Source organism: Ranitomeya imitator, chromosome 2 (genome assembly GCF_032444005.1).
Source record: "Ranitomeya imitator isolate aRanImi1 chromosome 2, aRanImi1.pri, whole genome shotgun sequence".
In the NCBI taxonomy this organism is placed as follows: domain Eukaryota; kingdom Metazoa; phylum Chordata; class Amphibia; order Anura; family Dendrobatidae; genus Ranitomeya; species Ranitomeya imitator.
The window spans coordinates 232,349,474-232,366,767 of NC_091283.1; the positions used below are offsets into that span (position 1 = coordinate 232,349,474).

At 57.0% G+C, this 17,294-nt stretch overlaps 1 protein-coding gene across 2 annotated transcripts in view; it reads left to right on the top strand.

The window, feature by feature from the left end:
- The first annotated feature begins 321 nt into the window (after positions 1–321).
- Positions 322–17,294, top strand: part of C2H17orf75 (chromosome 2 C17orf75 homolog) — a 98,418-nt gene continuing 81,445 nt past the window's right edge. Inside the window, exon 1 of one of the 2 annotated variants that reach the window (XM_069748731.1) lies at positions 322–610. In XM_069748731.1, the coding sequence (XP_069604832.1) occupies positions 474–610 (137 nt within the window). In that variant the 5' untranslated portion in view covers positions 322–473. The remainder of the gene's footprint in view (positions 611–17,294) is intronic. The other variant, XM_069748732.1, reaches the window with a different exon arrangement.

A 17,294-nucleotide genomic window follows, 5' to 3' on the forward strand; every position in this document is an offset into this window, starting at 1 on the left:
GCGGATGAGATTGGCGCAGAATATTGTACACACTGGGATTATGGGGAAAATTCTTGCGTATAATTGTCACATATAAATAAATGTGTGATCAGATGTCATATCTAGTCTGCAGCTCAAAAAAAATGACATGACAGGATCCATATATATCTATATACAATAAGGGTCCTTCTATCTACTGGGATTCAGCATTCTTATATAGAGCAGGATAAATCCAAGTCACTAAAGGCCCCGGTCCGTCTGCAACCGGGAAATAGAGACTGTGTGAGAAAGCGGAATCCCAGTGCACAGAGGGACCAGGTCCTTTACCCAACCGTGACTGTAGGGGGTCTCTCCCTCTGTCCGTCCTCTTTCTCCCTCCGGTGTTGTCTCCTCTCTGACGCTCAGGGGGAACCTTGTGACGCCGGAACCTTCGCTCTTCTCCCGGGGATGGGTTCTCAGGCTGCACCGCTGAGCTGTCAGTCACGGCCGGGAAGATGCTGCCGGTGCAGAGCTCGTTAGTGGAGTCGGTGGATGTTGACGATGTGAGGAGCGAAGATGGCGGCGACGAGAGGAGAGGAGAGCGGCCTGGCGGCCATTACTACTGCCTGTACCTGCACCGCCGGCCCGGGGGGTGAGGACCCCATATGTGCAGCCCCCCAAATATCATTACCTCCAGGCCGGGGGGGTGAGGACCCCATATGTGCAGCCCCCCATCCCTGTACCCCCTGTATGTGATACACTGTGCCCCCATATCATTACCTCCAGGCCGGGGGGTGAGGACCCCATATGTGCAGCCCCCCATCCCTGTACCCCTGTATGTGATACACTGTGCCCCCATATCATTACCTCCAGGCTGGGGGGTGAGGACCCCATATGTGCAGCCCCCCATCCCTGTACCCCCTGTATGTGATACACTGTGCCCCCATATCATTACCTCCAGGCCGGGGGGTGAGGACCCCATATGTGCAGCCCCCCATCCCTGTACCCCTGTATGTGATATACTGTGCCCCAATATCATTACCTCCAGGCTGGGGGGTGAGGACCCCATATGTGCAGCCCCCCATCCCTGTACCCCCTGTATGTGATACACTGTGCCCCCATATCATTACCTCCAGGCTGGGGGGTGAGGACCCCATATGTGCAGCCCCCCATCCCTGTGCCCCCATATCATTACCTCCAGGCCGGGGGGTGAGGACCCCATATGTGCAGCCCCCCATCCCTGTACCCCTGTATGTGATATACTGTGCCCCAATATCATTACCTCCAGGCTGGGGGGTGAGGACCCCATATGTGCAGCCCCCCATCCCTGTACCCCCTGTATGTGATACACTGTGCCCCCATATCATTACCTCCAGGCCGGGGGGTGAGGACCCCATATGTGCAGCCCCCCATCCCTGTACCCCTGTATGTGATATACTGTGCCCCAATATCATTACCTCCAGGCCGGGGGGTGAGGACCCCATATGTGCAGCCCCCCATCCCTGTACCCCCTGTATGTGATATACTGTTCCCCCAATATCATTACCTCCAGGCTGGGGGGTGAGGACCCCATATGTGCAGCCCCCCATCCCTGTACCCCCTGTATGTGATATACTGTGCCCCGAATATCATTACCTCCAGGCCAAGGGTGAGGACCCCATATGTGCAGCCCCCCATCCCTGTACCCCTGTATGTGATATACTGTTCCCCCAATATCATTACCTCCAGGCCGGGGGGTGAGGACCCCATATGTGCAGCCCCCCATCCCTGTACCCCTGTATGTGATATACTGTGCCCCAATATCATTACCTCCAGGCCAGGGGGTGAGGACCCCATATGTGCAGCCCCCCATCCCTGTACCCCTGTATGTGATATACTGTGCCCCAATATCATTACCTCCAGGCCAGGGGGTGAGGACCCCATATGTGCAGCCCCCCATCCCTGTACCCCCTGTATGTGATATACTGTGCCCGCAATATCATTACCTCCAGGCCGGGGGTTGAGGACCCCATATGTGCAGCCCCCCATCCTTGTACCCCTGTATGTGGTATACTGTGCCCCAATATCGTTACCTCCAGGCCGGGGGTTGAGGACCCCATATGTGCAGCCCCCCATCCCCGTACCCCTGTATGTGGTATACTGTGCCCCAATATCATTACCTCCAGGCCGGGGGGTGAGGACCCCATATGTGCAGCCCCCCATCCCCGTACCCCTGTATGTGATATACTGTGCCCCCAATATCATTACCTCCAGGCCGGGGGGTGAGGACCCCATATGTGCAGCCCCCATCCCTGTACCCCCTGTATGTGATATACTGTGCCCCCAATATCATTACCTCCAGGCCGGGGGGTGAGGACCCCATATGTGCAGCCCCCCATCCCCGTACCCCTGTATGTGATATACTGTGCCCCAATATCGTTACCTCCAGGCCGGGGGGTGAGGACCCCATATGTGCAGCCCCCATCCCTGTACCCCCTGTATGTGATATACTGTGCCCCCAATATCATTACCTCCGGGCCGGGGGGTGAGGACCCCATATGTGCAGCCCCCCATCCCCGTACCCCTGTATGTGGTATACTGTGCCCCAGTATCGTTACCTCCAGGCCGGGGGGTGAGGACCCCATATGTGTAGCCCCCCATCCCTGTACTCCTGTATGTGATATACTGTGCCCCCAATACATACCTCCCAACTGTCCCTCATTGTGCGGGACTGCCCCGGATTTGATGCTTGCCCCGTCTGTCCTGCCCGGGACGCAGAGAGTCCCGCAGACAGAACAGTTGATGCTGCTGTCACACGCCCCCTTTTGTTAGGCCACGCCCCTTCCCCGTAGGTGTGTTCCTGAGTCTTCCAGTCTGCCACTGCCTCACAGTTCAGAGAGAGAGAGGGCACCTGAGGTGACATGACACAGCCTGGGTGCCGGCGGCAATGTAAGCAGTAGACCATGAGAGGACTGGAGGCTGCTAACGGGACAGATGCAGAGAGATCAGTGAGTAGTGGATGTCACAGAGATGACTCACTCCGTCCAGTGCATTGTGGAGGAGGAGCAGCTGCAGCCTCCTGGGAGATAGTGACAACACATCAATGTGGCTGCTTTATTTCCCCAGGCATAAAAGTGCTAAGCCCCTATGACAGTCAGTCACTGTATCATCATGTGCTAATTACAAGCTGCAGCTCCGCTCGGTGCACACACGCGGCTGAGGCTCCGCTCAGTACACTTCGTACACAGACACACACGCGGCTCCGCTCGGTGCACCTCGTACACACACGCGGCTCCGCTCGGTGCACCTCGTACACACACGCGGCTCCGCTCGGTGCACCTCGTACACACATGCGGCTCCGCTCGGTGCACCTCGTACACACACGCGGCTCCGCTCGGTGCACCTCGTACACACACGCGGCTCCGCTCGGTGCACCTCGTACTGTGAAAGGTGTACGGAGCCATATGTACGAGGTGTACGGAGCACAGCCGCGTGTGTAAGAGGTATACGGAGCCATGTGTACGAGGTGTACAGAGCACAGCCGCGTGTGTACGAGGTGTATGGAGCACAGCCGCGTGTGTGCGGAGCAGCATGTGAAAGGTGTACAGAGTGGAGCCGTGTGTACGAGGTGTACGGAGCGGAGTCGTGTGTAAGAGGTATACGGAGCCATGTGTACGAGGTGTACAGAGCACAGCCGCGTGTGTATGAGGTGTATGGAGCACAGCCGCGTGTGTACGGAGCGGAGCAGCATGTGAAAGGTGTACGGAGCGGAGTCGTGTGTACGGAGCCGTGTGTACGAGGTGTACGGAGCACAGCCGCATGTGTACGAGGTGTGCGGAGCAGCATGTGAAAGGTGTACGGAGCGGAGTCGTGTGTAAGAGGTATACGGAGCCATGTGTACGAGGTGTACAGAGCACAGCCGCGTGTGTACGAGGTGTATGGAGCACAGCCGCGTGTGTACGGAGCGGAGCAGCATGTGAAAGGTGTACGGAGCGGAGTCGTGTGTACGAGGTGTACGGAGCACAGCCGCGTGTGTACGAGGTGTGCGGAGCAGCATGTGAAAGGTGTACGGAGCGGAGTCGTGTGTAAGAGGTATACGGAGCCATGTGTACGAGGTGTACAGAGCACAGCCGCGTGTGTACGAGGTGTATGGAGCACAGCCGCGTGTGTACGGAGCGGAGCAGCATGTGAAAGGTGTACGGAGCGGAGTCGTGTGTACGAGGTGTACGGAGCCGTGTGTACGAGGTGTACGGAGCACAGCCGCGTGTGTACGAGGTGTGCGGAGCAGCATGTGAAAGGTGTACGGAGCGGAGTCGTGTGTAAGAGGTATACGGAGCCATGTGTACGAGGTGTACAGAGCACAGCCGCGTGTGTACGAGGTGTATGGAGCACAGCCGCGTGTGTACGGAGCGGAGCAGCATGTGAAAGGTGTACGGAGCGGAGTCGTGTGTACGAGGTGTACGGAGCCGTGTGTACGAGGTGTACGGAGCACAGCCGCGTGTGTACGAGGTGTGCGGAGCAGCGTGTGAAAGGTGTACGGAGCGGAGTCGTGTGTAAGAGGTATATGGAGCCATGTGTACGAGGTGTACAGAGCACAGCCGCGTGTGTACGAGGTGTATGGAGCACAGCCGCGTGTGTGCGGAGCAGCATGTGAAAGGTGTACAGAGCGGAGCCGTGTGTACGAGGTGTACGGAGCGGAGTCGTGTGTAAGAGGTATACGGAGCCATGTGTACGAGGTGTACAGAGCACAGCCGCGTGTGTACGAGGTGTATGGAGCACAGCCGCGTGTGTACGGAGCGGAGCAGCATGTGAAAGGTGTACGGAGCGGAGTCGTGTGTACGGAGCCGTGTGTACGAGGTGTACGGAGCACAGCCGCATGTGTACGAGGTGTGCGGAGCAGCATGTGAAAGGTGTACGGAGCGGAGTCGTGTGTAAGAGGTATACGGAGCCATGTGTACGAGGTGTACAGAGCACAGCCGCGTGTGTACGAGGTGTATGGAGCACAGCCGCGTGTGTACGGAGCAGAGCAGCATGTGAAAGGTGTACGGAGCGGAGTCGTGTGTACGAGGTGTACGGAGCCGTGTGTACGAGGTGTACGGAGCACAGCCGCGTGTGTACGAGGTGTGCGGAGCAGCATGTGAAAGGTGTACGGAGCGGAGTCGTGTGTAAGAGGTATACGGAGCCATGTGTACGAGGTGTACAGAGCACAGCCGCGTGTGTACGAGGTGTATGGAGCACAGCCGCGTGTGTACGGAGCGGAGCAGCATGTGAAAGGTGTACGGAGCGTAGCCGTGTGTACGAGGTGTACGGAGCACAGCCGCGTGTGTACGAGGTGTGCGGAGCAGCATGTGAAAGGTGTACGGAGCGGAGTCGTGTGTAAGAGGTATACGGAGCCATGTGTACGAGGTGTACAGAGCACAGCCGCGTGTGTACGAGGTGTATGGAGCACAGCCGCGTGTGTACGGAGCGGAGCAGCATGTGAAAGGTGTACGGAGCGGAGTCGTGTGTACGAGGTGTACGGAGCCGTGTGTACGAGGTGTACGGAGCACAGCCGCGTGTGTACGAGGTGTGCGGAGCAGCGTGTGAAAGGTGTACGGAGCGGAGTCGTGTGTAAGAGGTATATGGAGCCATGTGTACGAGGTGTACAGAGCACAGCCGCGTGTGTACGAGGTGTATGGAGCACAGCCGCGTGTGTACGGAGCGGAGCAGCATGTGAAAGGTGTACGGAGCGGAATCGTGTGTAAGAGGTGTACGGAGCCGTGTGTACGAGGTGTACGGAGCACAGCCGCGTGTTTACGAGGTGTACGGAGCTGAGCCGCTCGGTGCACCTCGTACACACACGCGGCTCCGCTCGGTGCACCTCGTACACACACGCGGCTCCGCTCGGTGCACCTCGTACTGTGAAAGGTGTACGGAGCCATATGTACGAGGTGTACGGAGCACAGCCGCGTGTGTAAGAGGTATACGGAGCCATGTGTACGAGGTGTACAGAGCACAGCCGCGTGTGTACGAGGTGTATGGAGCACAGCCGCGTGTGTGCGGAGCAGCATGTGAAAGGTGTACAGAGTGGAGCCGTGTGTACGAGGTGTACGGAGCGGAGTCGTGTGTAAGAGGTATACGGAGCCATGTGTACGAGGTGTACAGAGCACAGCCGCGTGTGTACGAGGTGTATGGAGCACAGCCGCGTGTGTACGGAGCGGAGCAGCATGTGAAAGGTGTACGGAGCGGAGTCGTGTGTACGGAGCACAGCCGCATGTGTACGAGGTGTGCGGAGCAGCATGTGAAAGGTGTACGGAGCGGAGTCGTGTGTAAGAGGTATACGGAGCCATGTGTACGAGGTGTACAGAGCACAGCCGCGTGTGTACGAGGTGTATGGAGCACAGCCGCGTGTGTACGGAGCGGAGCAGCATGTGAAAGGTGTACGGAGCGGAGTCGTGTGTACGAGGTGTACGGAGCACAGCCGCATGTGTACGAGGTGTGCGGAGCAGCATGTGAAAGGTGTACGGAGCGGAGTCGTGTGTAAGAGGTATACGGAGCCATGTGTACGAGGTGTACAGAGCACAGCCGCGTGTGTACGAGGTGTATGGAGCACAGCCGCGTGTGTACGGAGCAGAGCAGCATGTGAAAGGTGTACGGAGCGGAGTCGTGTGTACGAGGTGTACGGAGCCGTGTGTACGAGGTGTACGGAGCACAGCCGCGTGTGTACGAGGTGTGCGGAGCAGCATGTGAAAGGTGTACGGAGCGGAGTCGTGTGTAAGAGGTATACGGAGCCATGTGTACGAGGTGTACAGAGCACAGCCGCGTGTGTACGAGGTGTATGGAGCACAGCCGCGTGTGTACGGAGCGGAGCAGCATGTGAAAGGTGTACGGAGCGTAGCCGTGTGTACGAGGTGTACGGAGCACAGCCGCGTGTGTACGAGGTGTGCGGAGCAGCATGTGAAAGGTGTACGGAGCGGAGTCGTGTGTAAGAGGTATACGGAGCCATGTGTACGAGGTGTACAGAGCACAGCCGCGTGTGTACGAGGTGTATGGAGCACAGCCGCGTGTGTACGGAGCGGAGCAGCATGTGAAAGGTGTACGGAGCGGAGTCGTGTGTACGGAGCCGTGTGTACGAGGTGTACGGAGCACAGCCGCGTGTGTACGAGGTGTGCGGAGCAGCGTGTGAAAGGTGTACGGAGCGGAGTCGTGTGTAAGAGGTGTACGGAGCCGTGTGTACGAGGTGTACGGAGCACAGCCGCGTGTTTACGAGGTGTACGGAGCTGAGCCGGGTATGTACGGAGCGGAGCAGCATGTGAAAGGTCTACGGAGCGGAGTCGTGTGTGTAAGAGGTTTGCGGATCAGAGCAGAGTGTGAAAGGTGTATGGAGCGGAGCCACGTGTGTACGAGGTGTACAGTGCAGAGCCACGTGTGTATGAGGTGTGCAGAGCAGAGCCATGCGTGCTCAAAGTATACGGAGCGTGTGCAATGTGTATAGAGCGGAGCCGTGTGTGTACGAGGTGTACGAAGTAGTGCCGTGTGTGTACGAGGTGTACGGAGTAGTGCCGTGTGTGTACGAGATGTATGGAGCGGAGCCGTGTGTGTAGGAGTAGCTATGTGTGGCCATTATACGGTACAAAGTATCATGTGCGGCCAATATACAGTATGGAGCATCATGTGTGGTCATTATACAGTATGGAGCATCATGTGTGGCTATTATACAGTATGGAGCATCATGTGCGGTCATTGTACAGTATGGAGCATCATGTGCGGCCATTATACAGTATGGAGCATCATGTGTGGCTATTATACAGTATGGAGCATCATGTGCGGTCATTGTACAGTATGGAGCATCATGTGCGGTCATTGTACAGTATGGAGCATCATGTGCGGTCATTGTACAGTATGGAGCATCATGTGCAGCCAATATACAGTATTGAGCATCATGTGTGGCCATTATACAGTATGGAGCATTATGTGCGGCCATTATACAGTATGGAGCACCATGTGGGGTCATTATACAGTATGGAGCATTATGTGCGGTCATTATACAGTATGGAGCATCATGTGCAGCCAATATACAGTATGGAGCATCATGTGCGGTCATTATACAGTATGGAGCATCATGTGCGGCCATTATACAGTATGGAGCATCATGTGCGGCCATTATACAGTATGGAGCATCATGTGCGGTCATTATACAGTATGGAGCATCATGTGTGGCCATATTTTTTTGTTTATAATTATTCTTTATGAACAGTTTGATCAGCAGTGCTAAATGGGTGTGGTTGAGACGTGGATATGGGTGTGACTAGTGAATGGGTGTGGTCAGAGGCGTGGCCTAAAATTTGCCGGGAGGACCCCATATGTGCAGCCCCCCATCCCTGTACCCCTGTATGTGATATACTGTGCCCCCAATATCTTTACATCCAGGCCGGGGGGTAAGGACCCCATATGTGCAGCCCCCCATTCCTGTTCGCCCTGTATGTGATATACTGTGCCCCCAATATCATTACCTCCAGGCCGGGGGGGTGAGGACCCCATATGTGCAGCCCCCCATCCCTGTACCCCCTGTATGTGATATACTGTGCCCCAATATCATTACCTCCAGGCGGGGGGGTGAGGACCCCATATGTGCAGCCCCCCAGCCCTGTACCCCCTGTATGTGATATACTGTGCCCCAATATCATTACCTCCAGGTCGTGGGGTGAGGACCCCATATGTGCAGCCCCCCATCCCTGTACCCCCTGTATGTGATATCCTGTTCCCCCAATATCATTACCTCCAGGCCTGGGGGTGAGGACCCCATATGTGCAGCCCCCCAATATCATTACCTCCAGGCCGGGGGGTGAGGACCCCATATGTGCAGCCCCCATCCCTGTATCCCCTGTATGTGATATACTGTGCCCCCAATATCATTACCTCCAGCCCGGGGGGTGAGGACCCCATATGTGCAGCCCCCCATCCCTGTACTCCTGTATGTGATATACTGTGCCCGCAATATCATTACCTCCAGGCCGGGGGTGAGGACCCCATATGTGCAGCCCCCCATCCCTGTACCCCCTGTATGTGATATACTGTGCCCCAATATCATTACCTCCAGGCTGGGGGGTGAGGACCCCATATGTGCAGCTCCCCAATATCATTACCTTCAGGCCGGGGGGGTGAGGACCCGATATGTGCAACCCCCATCCCTGTACCCCTGTATGTGATATACTGTGCCCCCAATATCATTACCTCCAGGCCGGGGGGTGAGGACCCCATATGTGCAGCCCCCCATCCCTGTACTCCTGTTTGTGATATACTGTGCCCCCAATATCATTACCTCCAGGCCGGGGGGTGAGGACCCCATATGTGCAGCCCCCCATCCCTGTACCCCCTGTATGTGATATACTGTGCCCCCAATATCATTACCTCCAGGCCGGGGGGTGAGGACCCCATATGTGCAGCCCCCCATCCCTGTACCCCTGTATGTGATATATTGTGCCCCCAATATCATTAACTCCAGCCTGGGGGGTGAGGACCCCATATGTGCAGCCCCCCATCCCTGTACCCCTGTATGTGATATACTGTGCCCCAATATCATTACATCCAGGCCGGGGGGTGAGGACCCCATATGTGCAGCCCCCATCCCTGTACCCCCTCTATGTGATATACTGTGCCCCCAATATCATTACCTCCAGGCCGGGGGGTGAGGACCCCATATGTGCCTCCCCCCATCCCTGTACTCCTGTATGTGATATACTGTGCCCCCCCAATATCATTACCTCCAGGCCGGGGGGTGAGGACCCCATATGTGCAGCCCCCCATCCCTGTACCCCCTGTATGTGATATACTGTGCCCCCAATATCATTACCTCCAGGCCGTGGGTTGAGGACCCCATATGTGCAGCTCCCCAATATCATTACCTCCAGGCCGTGGGTTGAGGACCCCATATGTGCAGCCCCCATCCCTGTACCCCCTGTATATGATATACTGTGCCCCCAATATCATTACCTCCGGGCCGGGGGGTGAGGACGCCATATGTGCAGCCCCCCATCCCTGTACCCCCTGTATGTGATATACTGTGCCCCCAATATCATTACCTCCAGGCTGGGGGGTGAGGACCCCATATGTGCAGCCCCCCATCCCTGTACCCCTGTATGTGATATACTGTGCCCCAATATCATTACCTCCATGCCGGGGGGGTGAGGACCCCATATGTGCAGCCCCCCATCCCTGTACCCCTGTATGTGATATACTGTGCCCCAATATCATTACCTCCAGGCCGGGGGGGTGAGGACCCCATATGTGCAGCCCCCCATCCCTGTACCCCTGTATGTGATATACTGTGCCCCAATATCATTACCTCCAGGTCGTGGGGTGAGGACCCCATATGTGCAGCCCCCCATCCCTGTACCCCCTGTATGTGATATCCTGTTCCCCCAATATCATTACCTCCAGGCCTGGGGGTGAGGACCCATATGTGCAGCCCCCCAATATCATTACCTCCAGGCCGGGGGGTGAGGACCCCATATGTGCAGCCCCCATCCCTGTATCCCCTGTATGTGATATACTGTGCCCCCAATATCATTACCTCCAGCCCAGGGGGTGAGGACCCCATATGTGCAGCCCCCCATCCCTGTACTCCTGTATGTGATATACTGTGCCCGCAATATCATTACCTCCAGGCCGGGGGTGAGGACCCCATATGTGCAGCCCCCCATCCCTGTACCCCCTGTATGTGATATACTGTGCCCCAATATCATTACCTCCAGGCTGGGGGGTGAGGACCCCATATGTGCAGCTCCCCAATATCATTACCTTCAGGCCGGGGGGGTGAGGACCCGATATGTGCAACCCCCATCCCTGTACCCCTGTATGTGATATACTGTGCCCCCAATATCATTACCTCCAGGCCGGGGGGTGAGGACCCCATATGTGCAGCCCCCCATCCCTGTACCCCCTGTATGTGATATACTGTGCCCCCAATATCATTACCTCCAGGCCGGGGGGTGAGGACCCCATATGTGCAGCCCCCCATCCCTGTACCCCTGTATGTGATATATTGTGCCCCCAATATCATTAACTCCAGCCTGGGGGGTGAGGACCCCATATGTGCAGCCCCCCATCCCTGTACCCCTGTATGTGATATACTGTGCCCCAATATCATTACATCCAGGCCGGGGGGTGAGGACCCCATATGTGCAGCCCCCATCCCTGTACCCCCTCTATGTGATATACTGTGCCCCCAATATCATTACCTCCAGGCCGGGGGGTGAGGACCCCATATGTGCCTCCCCCCATCCCTGTACTCCTGTATGTGATATACTGTGCCCCCCCAATATCATTACCTCCAGGCCGGGGGGTGAGGACCCCATATGTGCAGCCCCCCATCCCTGTACCCCCTGTATGTGATATACTGTGCCCCCAATATCATTACCTCCAGGCCGTGGGTTGAGGACCCCATATGTGCAGCTCCCCAATATCATTACCTCCAGGCCGTGGGTTGAGGACCCCATATGTGCAGCCCCCATCCCTGTACCCCCTGTATATGATATACTGTGCCCCCAATATCATTACCTCCGGGCCGGGGGGTGAGGACGCCATATGTGCAGCCCCCCATCCCTGTACCCCCTGTATGTGATATACTGTGCCCCCAATATCATTACCTCCAGGCTGGGGGGTGAGGACCCCATATGTGCAGCCCCCCATCCCTGTACCCCTGTATGTGATATACTGTGCCCCAATATCATTACCTCCATGCCGGGGGGGTGAGGACCCCATATGTGCAGCCCCCCATCCCTGTACCCCTGTATGTGATATACTGTGCCCCAATATCATTACCTCCAGGCCGGGGGGTGAGGACCCCATATGTGCAGCCCCCCATCCCTGTACCCCTGTATGTGATATACTGTGCCCCAATATCATTACCTCCAGGTCGTGGGGTGAGGACCCCATATGTGCAGCCCCCCATCCCTGTACCCCCTGTATGTGATATCCTGTTCCCCCAATATCATTACCTCCAGGCCTGGGGGTGAGGACCCCATATGTGCAGCCCCCCAATATCATTACCTCCAGGCCGGGGGGTGAGGACCCCATATGTGCAGCCCCCATCCCTGTATCCCCTGTATGTGATATACTGTGCCCCCAATATCATTACCTCCAGCCCGGGGGGTGAGGACCCCATATGTGCAGCCCCCCATCCCTGTACTCCTGTATGTGATATACTGTGCCCGCAATATCATTACCTCCAGGCCGGGGGTGAGGACCCCATATGTGCAGCCCCCCATCCCTGTACCCCCTGTATGTGATATACTGTGCCCCAATATCATTACCTCCAGGCTGGGGGGTGAGGACCCCATATGTGCAGCTCCCCAATATCATTACCTTCAGGCCGGGGGGGTGAGGACCCGATATGTGCAACCCCCATCCCTGTACCCCTGTATGTGATATACTGTGCCCCCAATATCATTACCTCCAGGCCGGGGGGTGAGGACCCCATATGTGCAGCCCCCCATCCTTGTACTCCTGTATGTGATATACTGTGCCCCCAATATCATTACCTCCAGGCCGGGGGGTGAGGACCCCATATGTGCAGCCCCCCATCCCTGTACCCCCTGTATATGATATACTGTGCCCCCAATATCATTACCTCCAGGCCGGGGGGTGAGGACCCCATATGTGCAGCCCCCCATCCCTGTACCCCCTGTATGTGATATACTGTGCCCCCAATATCATTACCTCCAGGCCGGGGGGTGAGGACCCCATATGTGCAGCCCCCCATCCCTGTACCCCTGTATGTGATATATTGTGCCCCCAACATCATTAACTCCAGCCTGGGGGGTGAGGACCCCATATGTGCAGCCCCCCATCCCTGTACCCCTGTATGTGATATACTGTGCCCCAATATCATTACATCCAGGCCGGGGGGTGAGGACCCCATATGTGCAGCCCCCATCCCTGTACCCCCTCTATGTGATATACTGTGCCCCCAATATCATTACCTCCAGGCCGGGGGGTGAGGACCCCATATGTGCCTCCCCCCATCCCTGTACTCCTGTATGTGATATACTGTGCTCCCCCAATATCATTACCTCCAGGCCGGGGGGTGAGGACCCCATATGTGCAGCCCCCCATCCCTGTACCCCCTGTATGTGATATACTGTGCCCCCAATATCATTACCTCCAGGCCGTGGGTTGAGGACCCCATATGTGCAGCTCCCCAATATCATTACCTCCAGGCCGTGGGTTGAGGACCCCATATGTGCAGCCCCCATCCCTGTACCCCCTGTATATGATATACTGTGCCCCCAATATCATTACCTCCGGGCCGGGGGGTGAGGACGCCATATGTGCAGCCCCCCATCCCTGTACCCCCTGTATATGATATACTGTGCCCCCAATATCATTACCTCCGGGCCGGGGGGTGAGGACGCCATATGTGCAGCCCCCCATCCCTGTACCCCCTGTATGTGATATACTGTGCCCCCAATATCATTACCTCCAGGCTGGGGGGTGAGGACCCCATATGTGCAGCCCCCCATCCCTGTACCCCTGTATGTGATATACTGTGCCCCCAATATCATTACCTCCAGGCCGGGGGCTGAGGACCCCATATGTGCAGCCCCCCATCCCTGTACCCCTGTATGTGATATACTGTGCCCCCAATATCATTACCTCCAGGCCGGGGGGTGAGGACCCCATATGTGCAGCCCCCCATCCCTGTACCCCTGTATGTGATATACTGTGCCCCCAATATCATTACCTCCAGGCCGGGGGGTGAGGACCCCATATGTGCAGCCCCCATCCCTGTACCCCCTGTATGTGATATACTGTGCCCCCAATATCAGTACCTCCAGGCCGGGGGCTGAGGACCCCATATGTGCAGCCCCCCATCCCTGTACCCCTGTATGTGATATACTGTGCCCCCAATATCATTACCTTCAGGCCGGGGGGGTGAGGACCCCATATGTGCAGCCCCCCATCCCTTTACCCCTGTATGTGATATACTGTGCCCCAATATCATTACCTCCAGGCCGGGGGGTGAGGACCCCGTATGTGCAGCCCCCCATCCCTGTACCCCTGTATGTGATATACTGTGCCCCAATATCATTACCTCCAGGCCGGGGGGTGAGGACCCCATATGTGCAGCCCCCATCCCTGTACCCCCTGTATGTGATATACTGTTCCCCCAATATCATTACCTCCAGGCCGGGGGGTGAGGACCCCATATGTGCAGCCCCCCATCCCTGTACTCCTGTATGTGATATACTGTGCCCCCAATATCATTACCTCCAGGCCGTGGGTTGAGGACCCCATATGTGCAGCCCCCCATCCCTGTACCCCCTGTATATGATATACTGTGCCCCCAATATCATTACCTCCGGGCCGGGGGGTGAGGACGCCATATGTGCAGCCCCCCCATCCCTGTACCCCCTGTATGTGATATACTGTGCCCCCAATATCATTACCTCCAGGCCGGGGGCTGAGGACCCCATATGTGCAGCCCCCCATCCCTGTACCCCTGTATGTGATATACTGTGCCCCCAATATCATTACCTCCAGGCCGGGGGGTGAGGACCCCATATGTGCAGCCCCCCATCTCTGTACCCCTGTATGTGATATACTGTGCCCCCAATATCATTACCTCCAGGCCGGGGGGTGAGGACCCCATATGTGCAGCCCCCCATCCCTGTACCCCTGTATGTGATATACTGTGCCCCAATATCATTACCTCCAGGCCGGGGGGTGAGGACCCCATATGTGCAGCCCCCCATCCCTGTACCCCTGTATGTGATATACTGTGCCCCAATATCATTACCTCCAGGCCGGGGGGTGAGGACCCCATATGTGCAGCCCCCCATCCCTGTACCCCTGTATGTGATATACTGTGCCCCCAATATCATTACCTCCAGGCCGGGGGGTGAGGACCCCGTATGTGCAGCCCCCCATCCCTGTACCCCTGTATGTGGTATACTGTGCCCCAATATCATTACCTCCAGGCCAGGGGGGGGGAGGACCCCATATGTGCAGCCCCCCATCCCTGTACCCCTGTATGTGATATACTGTGCCCCAATATCATTACCTCCTGGCCGGGGGGTGAGGACCCCATATGTGCAGCCCCCCATCCCTGTACCCCTGTATGTGATATACTGTGCCCCAATATCATTACCTCCAGGCCGGGGGGTGAGGACCCCATATGTGCAGCCCCCCATCCCTGTACCCCTGTATGTGATATACTGTGCCCCCAATATCTTTACATCCAGGCCGGGGGGTGAGGACCCCATATGTGCAGCCCCCCATCCCTGTTCCCCCTGTATGTGATATACTGTGCCCCCAATATCATTACCTCCAGGCCGGGGGGGTGAGGACCCCATATATGCAGCCCCCCATCCCTGTACCCCCTGTATGTGATATACTGTGCCCCAATATCATTACCTCCAGGCCGGGGGGTGAGGACCCCATATGTGCAGCCCCCCAGCCCTGTACCCCCTGTATGTGATATACTGTGCCCCAATATCATTACCTCCAGGTCGTGGGGTGAGGACCCCATATGTGCAGCCCCCCATCCCTGTACCCCTGTATGTGATATACTGTGCCCCAATATCATTACCTCCAGGCCAGGGGGGTGGGGAGGACCCCATATGTGCAGCCCCCCATCCCTGTACCCCTGTATGTGATATACTGTGCCCCAATATCATTACCTCCAGGCCGGGGGGTGAGGACCCCATATGTGCAGCCCCCCATCCCTGTACCCCTGTGTGTGATATACTGTGCCCCCAATATCTTTACATCCAGGCCGGGGGGTGAGGACCCCATATGTGCAGCCCCCCATCCCTGTTCCCCCTGTATGTGATATACTGTGCCCCCAATATCATTACCTCCAGGCCGGGGGGGTGAGGACCCCATATGTGCTGCCCCCCATCCCTGTACCTCCTGTATGTGATATACTGTTCCCCCAATATCATTACCTCCAGGCCTGGGGGTGAGGACCCCATATGTGCAGCCCCCCAATATCATTACCTCCAGGCCGGGGGGTGAGGACCCCATATGTGCAGCCCCCATCCCTGTACCCCCTGTATGTGATATACTGTGCCCCCAATATCATTACCTCCAGGCCGGGGGTGAGGACCCCATATGTGCAGCCCCCCATCCCTGTACCCCCTGTATGTGATATACTGTGCCCCAATATCATTACCTCCAGGCTGGGGGGTGAGGACCCCATATGTGCAGCTCCCCAATATCATTACCTTCAGGCCGGGGGGGGTGAGGACCCGATATGTGCAGCCCCCATCCCTGTACTCCTGTATGTGATATACTGTGCCCGCAATATCATTACCTCCAGGCCGGGGGTGAGGACCCCATATGTGCAGTCCCCCATCCCTGTACCCCCTGTATGTGATATACTGTGCCCCAATATCATTACCTCCAGGCTGGGGGGTGAGGACCCCATATGTGCAGCTCCCCAATATCATTACCTTCAGGCCGGTGGGGTGAGGACCCCATATGTGCAGCCCCCCAAATATCATTACCTCCAGGCCGGGGGGGTGAGGACCCCATATGTGCAGCCCCCCATCCCTGTACCCCCTGTATGTGATACACTGTGCCCCCATATCATTACCTCCAGGCCGGGGGGTGAGGACCCCATATGTGCAGCCCCCCATCCCTGTACCCCTGTATGTGATATACTGTGCCCCCAATATCATTACCTCCAGGCCGGGGGTGAGGACCCCATATGTGCAGCCCCCCATCCCTGTACCCCCTGTATGTGATATACTGTGCCCCGAATATCATTACCTCCAGGCCAAGGGTGAGGACCCCATATGTGCAGCCCCCCATCCCTGTACCCCTGTATGTGATATACTGTTCCCCCAATATCATTACCTCCAGGCCGGGGGGTGAGGACCCCATATGTGCAGCCCCCCATCCCTGTACCCCTGTATGTGATATACTGTGCCCCAATATCATTACCTCCAGGCCAGGGGGTGAGGACCCCATATGTGCAGCCCCCCATCCCCGTACCCCTGTATGTGGTATACTGTGCCCCAATATCGTTACCTCCAGGCCGGGGGGTGAGGACCCCATATGTGCAGCCCCCATCCCTGTACCCCTGTATGTGATATACTGTGCCCCAATATCGTTACCTCCAGGCCGGGGGGTGAGGACCCCATATGTGCAGCCCCCCATCCCTGTACCCCTGTATGTGATATACTGTGCCCCCAATATCAGTACCTCCAGGCCGGGGGCTGAGGACCCCATATGTGCAGCCCCCCATCCCTGTACCCCTGTATGTGATATACTGTGCCCCCAATATCATTACCTTCAGGCCGGGGGGAGGGGGAGGACCCCATATGTGCAGCCCCCCATCCCTGTACCCCTGTATGTGATATACTGTGCCC